A 9459-nucleotide genomic window follows, 5' to 3' on the forward strand; every position below is an offset into this window, starting at 1 on the left:
TTCACAGAACCCCTCCCCAAGAACCTAGTAGGTCCCACAATCCAAATCCAGGCTCTAACTCTGGCCTCCTGGTGCCAAGGTCTCCCATTTGCCCCATCTGGACCGCAAGAGGTTTGTAGAGTTGTGGATCTGGAGGGCAATGTTTGTGTTCTTTTGTGGTCAAAAGTAAACCAAAGTGCAAGCCGGGTAGAGCATGCCTTTAATCCCAGCACTCGGGAAGCAGAGACAGACTGAGTTTGAGCCCAGTCTAGTCCAGAAGAGCTAGGTCCAGGACAGGCTCCAAAGCTACAGAGAAGCCCTGTCTCAAATAAATAAACAAACAAACAAACAAACCAATGTGCACAATGCTGACAGCCGTTGGAGGAACAATTTATTGGCAACTCTAGAGGGTGGGATAGGTAGGGCAGAGGTATCAGGGTCACCTCCAGGAGAATTCTCCTGCCTCATCTGCAGAAACCCAAGTGGCCTAGATGCTGAATTCTAGGACACACAGCCCCTTGTCCTGCCAAGGGAAGGGATACTTCTCCCTGGGCTGGCTTGACCTAGGAAAAGAAACTGGGGCTCTGGAAGAAGACTCACCCTGACCCCGGATGGGGCCTTGGGTCACTGGCCCCAGGGACAGAAAGATCAAGTGGCCCCTAAGGACCTCAGACTGCCAGAAGGGTGGCATCTCCTCTGCCCAGGGAAACTGTACCCAGCAGCCATCAGCATTTGGTGTTCCCTGCCACTGTAGATACCTGCTTTGAGTGACGGAATCCCATGGAGTATGCTGGGGCCCGGGCCCGGTTCACGGTGACCTGCTCTGGGTTGTGAGTACCAGGACCAGGTGTCTCCTCCAGGGGCCGAGGGGCTTGGGGTCTCCCCAGTATGCTGAAGGCCGGCCTACGCTGTCGGTAGGTGTTGGGGTCAGGAGTCTCATACTGCCCAGGGCCTGGAATCTCTGAGGGATCCTGAGCAGGGCGTGCTGGGGGCCTGCGGCCCACAACTGTGAAGCTGGGGCTACTAGGTTTAATAAAGATCTGCGATCCCCAGAGGGATGGCATGCTGTAGGCATTGGGGGCAGGAAAAGAGGCGTCTGGGAGCTTCTGTCGGAGGCGGGAGCCCAGAGTGAAAGCTGGGGGGTTCCGCTGGCGAACCGGGGGAGCCTTCTCTGGGCTGTAGGCCCCAGGGCCTGGTGTCACCTCCAGACCTGGGGAGTGAAGGAGCATTCGCACAAGATGGAGGCCTCACCGGACCTGCATCAGACATCACGAAGACCCAGAGTCTAGCCCAAGCAAATTCTTCACACATGCATTCTGTGCCTGATACTCCTGGTCGGAGCCAGCAGAGGCTCCAACTTCCACCCCAGAGCCCAGACATCTGCCTCCTGCTTCCCACGCCCACCAGGTGGTACCTTCCACCCCTCCAAGGCCCCATGATCACCCGGATTGTCCTCCTTGAAGATCTGGGCATCCTGAGATGGAGCTCTAGGTGGTCTGAGTCTACCAGGAAGTTCACTAAAGATGTCTCAGCATTAGTGTGACTAAAGAGCTGGAGCGGGGCCGTGAGTAAAGGCTGAGCAGAGCAATGGAGCACAGGGAGATGGATGAGTGGGTAGGCAGGAAGATGGGATGGGCAGAAGAGTGGGTGGTGGATGGGTGGATGGATGGGTGGGTGGGTAGGTGGATGGGTGGGTGGGTGGATGGGTGGATGGATGGATGGGTGGGTGGATGGGTGGGTGGATGGATGGGTGGGTGGGTGGGTGGATGGAGGGGTGGATGGAGGGGTGGATGGAGGGGTGGATGGAGGGGTGGATGGATGGGTGGGTGGGTGGATGGGTGGGTGGGTGGGTGGGTGGATGGGTGTATGGATGGGTGGGTGGGTGGATGGATGGGTGGGTGGGTGGATGGATGGATGGATGGATGGATGGATAGGTATATGGATGGGTGGGTGGGTGGATGGATGGGTGGGTGGATGGATGGACGGATGGATGGATGCATAGACGTAGAATGGATAGATGGGTGGGTATATGAATTGCTGGGTAGATAGATGGTGAATGGGTAGATTGGTGGATGTGTGGATGGATGGACGGGTGGATAGGTGGGTGGGTAGGTGGGTGGGTGGGTGGATGGGTGCGTTGGTGGAGGGTGGTTGGATGGATGCATAGGTGGGTATATGAATGACTGGGTAGATGCATGGATGGACTGATAACATGCAGAGAATAAAATCAAGTGTTTGAGCATTCCTCTGGGACCATGAAGGGGCTTTAAAAAAAGGGCCCCTAGGCAGCAGAGTCACCATGTGTTGTCACCCCAGCTCAAGGCTGCGGGACTGGAGTAGTTAGCCTTCCTGAAACTCAGATTGTATCGCTGCGAACACTGAAGTGCAGGAAGAGGACAGCCTCCCAGACTGTAAAAGGCCACTTCCCACCACACACATTGTACTCACCTCGAATCTTGCCCCGGCCCTGCATGGAGTAGGCAGGGGGACAGCTACGGCCAAAGCGAGTAACTCTGGGGTCCAAGAAATACACGGGTCCTGGGCTGGAACCCTGAAGAGGTGCTGGGGAAAGGCCCCGAAAGCGTAAAGGTGCCGTGAGCTCAGGGCTCCCCACACCTGGCCCAGAGCCGCCCAAGTGCCGACCTGGGAAGGACTGACTCCCCTGAAAGGGGTCTAGGAGAGGGACTGTGTGGGGCACGCCAATCCCATCAGGGCCTTGGCTCACGCCGAGTCACCTGGAGTCACCCTTGAAATGGCTCGGCTTGCCTGACCCACATTTTCACATCAGTGTAGAAGGAAGAGATCACAAAGGCTACAGTTGGTTACCATTTTTACAGTTGTATATGTGGGAATGGAACCTAGGCCGTCATAAATGGTAGTCTTGAGCTTCCCCCTCAGCCACACCACTGGATTCTAGGCCGGGCTCCACCCTGACCACGCCCCCAGTCCCTCACTGGGGATTCTAGGTGTGGCTTCACCCTGGCCATGCCCCCAACCCCTCACTGGGGATTCTAGGCGGGACTCCACCCTGACCACGCCCCCAGTCCCTCACTGGGGGAATTCTAGGCGGGGCTCCACCCTGACCACGCCCCCAGCTCCTCACTGGGAGATTCTAGGCAGGGGCTCCATTCTTTTTCCCTTAAACTCTTGATCCTCCTGCCTCAGTTTTTGAGTTGTCAAAAACGACAATTCTGTAGCATCATGCTTGGCCTGGTCACTGGTTGCTGGACTTTAGACACTCCATGCCGGGCCCACAGGTGAGGGCTAAGCTTCACCAAGTCTTTCTCAAAGCCTCAGCGAGTCCCAGGATGTGCGTAGGTACCACGCAGGTGTGGGCTTCTGTGCACGCCCACACCGGCAGTGTTTGCACACACACAGTCTCCCTACTAACCCTATGGTGGTCACTAATGTTAAAGAATGGGCTCAGAAACAACCTACGCCTGTGCGCCTAACAGCTCTTCCCTAGCTCAGAGCTAATCTAAATGACTCCCAGGATAGGAGGAATGTGGTTGCAGCCACCAATATGTGCTGGGCCACACACAGGAAGATGCCTGTCCCTCGTCACCTCAGCCAGCCTGTGGCAAGCAGAACTGTTGGTGCTCAGCCCCTGCTCAGCACGGGCAAACCTGCTTTCCATCTCCTATCCAGTTTGTGTAATGAGAGAACCCAACTCGCCGGCCAGGACACGTCCCTCCCGACCTGCAGGCTGCAGCGGGTGGGCTCTTCTCCTGGGTCCCCCTTCACCAAACTTTCTCTTTTTTCGGGGGGGGGGGTGTCCTAGAACTCGCTCTGTAGACCAGGTGGCCTCAGGCTCACAGAGATATGCCTGCGTGTGCCACCACACCCAATTAAGAGTTCATTTTTCAGGGCTGGAGAGATGGCTCAGAGGTTAAGAGCACTGACTGCTCTTCCAGAGGTCCTGAGTTCAGTTCCCAGCAACCACATGGTGGCGCACAGCCATTTATAATGGGATCTGGTGCCCTCTTCTGGCCCGCAGGCAGACATGGAAGGAATATTGTATACATAATAAATAAATAAATAAATAAATAAAAGAGTTCATTTTTCAGTTAAACGCTGTGTACTTGTCGGGGAAGATTTGTGCTCTGTGGGTGCAGGGCCCACAGAGGTTGGCAGACAGCATCGAATTCCACTGGAGGTGGAGTTACAGGAAGTTGTGAGCCACCGTCACCGTCTCCGCCCCATCCCAGCACAACCGCACTGCCCACGCAGGACCCTTGCCTGTCCCAGCTGGAGAGAGACTCACTGGAGCCTCCGTCCTTCTGTCTCGTGGTCTCTAAGTATTCACAGCAGCTCCCAATCCAGGTGGCCTCTGTCCAGCCCCCTGGGGCCTCAGAGCAGCTGCAGGACCAAGGGCTGGGTCTAAGGGCTGGTACATTCAGTCAACATCACTGAGAACTCCAAGCTTGCTGGGGGGGTTAGATGCCACACGCTACAGAATGTCAGAGACAAGAAAGCTCCATGCCTGGTCACTGCATCTATGACAGCCACGAACAACCAACCTACACTTGGGACAGAAAATCCACTCGCAACACACAGAGTGCTTTTTGGACACCAAGCAGAACTGTGGCTTTTTTTTTTAACCAAGCCTGAGGTCTTAGGCATGGTAGGCTAGGACTCTACCCACTGAACCACACCCTGAACCCTGGCCACCCAATCCTTGCTGACCCATCAAAACCTTGGTGTCTTGCCAGATATGATGATAAACATCTGTGATCCCAGAATTCAGGTGATGGAGGCACCTGAGCTACATGAGGAGGCAACAACCTACCCGATGTGGTACAGCCACTGGGAGGGAGACCAGACCTGCCTACGAGGCCTTGCTCACCCTGAGGTGAGCAAGAACTTTGGGGCCCTCAGCTGGCCTTACCTTCACTGGGCCGCTGAGCAAGTGAGTAGGCGGGACTGGCTGTCTTGGTGCAGTCGTGGTTGACATAACCAACGGTGGACGGAAGAATGTACAAGCCAGGTCCGGAGCCTGAGACCCAAAGACCAGATCAGAGCTGGTGTCTGCAACCCTGAGAGGCTGGGCAAAGCATCCCACCCTGGTCCCCCCGTCACCTCCATGGCAGAGTAAGGAAAGGGGTCCTGGAGGACTGGATGACACCCACATTGTGAGCTGCTCATGAGTCACAGGACTGTGGAGATTCAGGAAACAGGCTGGGAGCAAAGACCCTCACTGGTGGGGAAACTGAGGCTAGGAACAGGACAGTTGTGTTACAGGCGGTTACAAAGCTGAAAGCATAGACCCTGTCACAGGTGAGGAAACAGACGCTACGGGCAGAGATACTTCTCATGAGCAGGAAAACAGGCCAACAGGCCAAAGCAAAGAGACTCACAAGAGAGAAAACCGAGGCCAGGATATAGAGACCACTACGACTAGGGAAACTGAGGCTGGGGACATAGAAATCATTGAGGGAGGGAAACTGAGCTCAAGACAAAGAGATCATTCTGGAGGGGAAGGTGAAGCCAGCACAGAGAAACACCACCTCAGAGGGGGGGAGATGGAACCTGGTGTAGATCTGACCCCACTGTCCACCCTAGGATGGGAAACTGAGGCACAGGCTACAGCCTGAATCCTCCACGAATGCCCCCCCCCCCCCGCCTCTGAACCCAGCCTCAGCCCCTTCACACACTCTGCAGTTCCCACAGGGACCCTCCCTCTGACTCCTTCCCTCCAGTCCTGCCCTACTGTGTCCCTGCTGGGCAAGCGTGCAGGACCAGCAGATCCCACAGGGGACGTATGGACATACGGTCCTGCCTTAGATGCTGCCTCTGCTGAGCCCTCTCCCACAAGGCCAGCACAAACCATTCTCCAGGGTGACCATTCCACAGGACTTCCTCAGCCCGGTCTCTGGAATGTGGCCCTCAGCCACCCGCCGGGCCAGGGGTACTGTGGCCAACCTGGCCGCTGGGTCGCAGCTGAGGGTCCCCATGGTGAGCAGGGCCTGGTGTGGGCTCCTGTGCCCTGCTGTTCTGGAGCCACAAACCAGGCACTGTCCCCGATCCTCACAGCTCAGCCAGTGTGTTGGCAGAGGCCTGGCCTCACCACACCCTCCCACCACCACACAGACAGCCCCTTGTCCCTACGCAAGGATCTTGGGGCCTGGCCCGAGCCAGGCTGGTCGCCGGACGCTGGCCTGGAAGAGGAGCTGAGATCAAGTGTCAGCCAGGTGGCTGGATGGCCCAGGAAAGACTCCAGTGTCAGCCGAACAGGTCCCCAAGGAGCTGACTGAGCTGGGCCACCAGGCCAGAGCAGGCTCCAGGGAGCCGGGACTGCAAACAGGACACCCCCAGCCACATGGATAAAGAGTGCAGCGCCCCATTTCCACAGAGCCCAGGGTTGTGTACAGCACATCCCCAACTCGGCCAAGTGCTCATCAGCAAGCGTGCACCGAGTACCTGGTATTGTATACCTGACTCCTTTTAGGGTGGCGTGAACAAAACAGGAATAAACTGGTAAAGGGCAGGTATGTTCTTACCGTGGGGAGAGAAGCTAGGCAATAAATGAAGTGGATTGTTCTGGTGTGGAGCGCGCTGAGAAGGAAGGCATCAGGAGGAGAGGTCCCGAGGCAGGGCTGAGGACAGCGGTCTAGGGCGGTGCTGTGTTCTCACCCTTGCTTAGGGCTGCTATAGCAGCTTCAGGTAGGGAGTTCTGGGAACGCTGGCCTAATGAACGAGGACACACTTTTGCCCGAACGTTTGTCTCTAAGCTGCTAGGCGTTTTTTTAAATGTAGTGACTTGGAGTTTTGGTGGAGACAAGGACTCACAATGTAGCCCAGGCTGACCTTGAACTCCTCTGTTTCCCTGCTGCTAGGATCACAGTCAAGAGGTCAAGAGCGCCATCTGTGGTCTCAGATGGAGGAAACGGAGGAGGGTGTGCCTATATTATTTCTATATTTCTCTCCGTTTCACCACCATCCAGCACACCTATATTTCTGTGTATATAGATGGGCTACAGAGGGCCAGCCTGGTCTACAGAGTGAGTTCTGGGACAGCCAGGACTACACAGAGAAAGCCTGTCTCAAAAACAAATAGTTACGTGGCTGTACAGAGTTCATGAAGTTTAAGGAGCTGAGACAGAGTCGATACTGGATCATAACAAAGCAGACCAAGCACGGGAGGGGGCTGCTGGGATCAGGGCTAGAAGGTGAGCTGCCATGTTCTGTTACAAGGTAAAGGGCCAAACTGATCAGGGAATAGCAGGTTTGCATCCTGACCCAGATGGGCAAACAGGTGGCTGGCAGGCAATCCAACAGACGGTGTCAACCAGGGGACAAAACTGGATCTGCACCCAGGAAAAGTTAGGGAGTCCTTGACATACACACACACCAGTAGCAGACAATGAATGAATTGGTGTGGGGTCACCAGTGTCTTTCACTTCACGGGATCCAGGTGTGGGGTCACCTGTGTCCTTCATGGGATCCAGGTGTGGGGTCACCTGTGTCCTTCATAGGATCCAGGTGTGGGAGCACCAGTGTCCTTCATGGGATCCAGATGTGGAAGCACCAGTGTCCTTCACGGGATCCAGGTGTGGGGCCACCTGTGTCCTTCACTTCACGGGATCCATGTGTGGGGCCACCTGTGTCCTTCACTTCAGGGATCCAGGTGTGGGGCCATGTAGTAATAAGGGCGGTGGGACTGCGTCCCCAGCACCCCAGCCGCCCGCACAGCTAGCTTTACCCGAAATAACAACACACAAACTGTATTCATTTAAACACTGCTTGGCCCTTTAACTCTAGCCCTTACTGGCTAATTCTGATATCCCAATCAACCCATCTCTAATAATCTGTGAGAACAGGTCTTACCGGGAAAGGTTCAGCATGTCTAACCTGGCGGCTTGCTTCATGGCATGTGTCTGCCCGGGAGCGGGGCATGGCGTCTCTCTCAGGCGTCTGCTCCCGAGAGGAGAGCTGTGGAGTCTGAGCTCATTTCCTCTTCCTCCCAGCATTCTGTTCTGTTTACTCCTCCCACCTATCTTCTAACCAATGAGAGCCAAGCAGTTTCTTTTTATTTAACCAATGACCTTCCTCCATCAGGGCCACCTGTGTCCTTCACTTCACAGGATTCAGGTGAAGGATTTGGCACCTTCCCTTGCTTGGATGAGTCTGATAAATCGTTGGTCATGGTTTACCTGATATTTCTTTAATATGTCCGTGTGTCCTCCACAACCTTGATTAACCTCCATGAACACAGAGCAGTCCTGTCTGACCACCAGGAATACATGATGTGTCGACCTTGTGTTAGCCACACAGGCTACAGTTATGGGTCCACCCGGGGAGGGCTGTGGTCATTCTTCTCCTCAGGACAAAGCCAAAGGCTGCTTGTAAAATGAATGATGGTGGAGTTGCCTAAAGCAATGTACTGTGGGGGGAGGACATGACTGTTTCATCCAATATGTAGTAACTTAGGGTAGGCACAGCCTGCTGGACAGAACCTCATTCTGCCTCTCTACAACCAGAGCTGCCCAGTCAGAAAGACAAGATCCTTCCCCTGGCATTGGCCATAGACCCAGAGCCAAGCAGAGACAGGACCAGGCAGAGAATTCTCTGATCCCCACCTGAGGCTATTTCCTGGGCCCAGCCCGCCAGAAAGCCCCGGAGTGCAAGAATCTAGGGCTCAACCTGCATGTCTGTTTCTCCATAGGGACCAGGGAAAGAAGTTTAGGTAGGAAAGTCTTGGAAGCAGAGGAATGGAGGGAGAAAGGGGACAGAGAGACAGGGTGGAGAAGGAAGCAGAGAGACAGGGGCACAGGCATGAAAGGCCTGGTCTGGGCAGGAAGGAATCTTCGCCTGGCACATGGCAGGGGAAGGCTTGAGGGCTGGTGGATTCTGGAGCCCACAGCACAGGGATCTCATGGGTACCCTCTGGTGGATCACTGATGAATAGGCCCTAGCATGCGGAGATTAATACAAGGAAAGAAAGATGGGGACATGAGGAAAAGACAAGTAAAAGCGTTAGAAGGGATGGGAAAGTGGAGGATGGTAGAGGATGATGGAGGGTCGTGGAGGGTGGTGGGGGATGATGGGGGATGGTGGAGGATAGTGAAGGATAGTGGGGGATGGTGGAGGGTGGTGGAGGGTGGTGGAGGGTGGTGGGAGATGGTGGGGGATGATAAAGGATAGTGGGGGATGGTGGGGGGTGGTGGAGGGTGGTAGGGGTGGTTGGGGATGGTGGAGGTTGATGGAGGATGGTGGAGGTGGGAGGAGATGGGGAGGGTGGGGGAGAAAAGGGATGGTGGAGGATAGTGAAGGATGGTGGGGGATGGTGGAGGGTGGTGGGAGATGGTGGGGGATAGTGGAGGATAGTGGGGGATGGTGGAGGGTGGTGGAGAGTGGTGGAAGGTGGGGGGTATGGGGGAAGGTGGGGGAGGGTGATGGAAGATGGTAGAAGATGGGGAGGGTGGGGGAAAGTGGGGGAGGCTGGAGGATGGTTGGATATGGTGAACAGTAATGGTAGAT

At 55.4% G+C, this 9459-nt stretch overlaps 1 protein-coding gene across 1 annotated transcript; it reads right to left on the reverse strand.

The window, feature by feature from the left end:
• Positions 1-704: 704 nt before the first annotated feature.
• On the reverse strand, positions 705-5933 carry Odf3l2 (outer dense fiber of sperm tails 3 like 2). Its single transcript, XM_041670000.1, has 4 exons — positions 5807-5933; positions 4868-4975; positions 2428-2541; positions 705-1189 (listed from the first exon to the last, which is right to left on the reverse strand). Exons 1-4 carry the CDS (start codon positions 5931-5933, stop codon positions 705-707), a joined length of 834 nt encoding a protein of 277 aa, XP_041525934.1.
• Between the last annotated feature and the right edge of the window lie 3526 nt (positions 5934-9459).

Source organism: Microtus oregoni, unplaced genomic scaffold, assembly GCF_018167655.1.
Source record: "Microtus oregoni isolate MIOR12 unplaced genomic scaffold, Mior012 000019F_ref0000042, whole genome shotgun sequence".
NCBI lineage: Eukaryota > Metazoa > Chordata > Mammalia > Rodentia > Cricetidae > Microtus > Microtus oregoni.

Coding starts and splice junctions, on each gene's coding strand:
- Odf3l2 (XM_041670000.1), bottom strand. CDS start 5,933: ATGGGGACCCTCAGCTGCGACCCAGCGGCCAGGTTGGCCACAGTACCC. Junction 4,976..5,806: donor AATGGTCACCCTGGAGAATG/GTTTGTGCTGGC, acceptor TTTGGGTCTCAG/GCTCCGGACCTGGCTTGTAC. Junction 2,542..4,867: donor TGCTCAGCGGCCCAGTGAAG/GTAAGGCCAGCT, acceptor GCCTTTCCCCAG/CACCTCTTCAGGGTTCCAGC.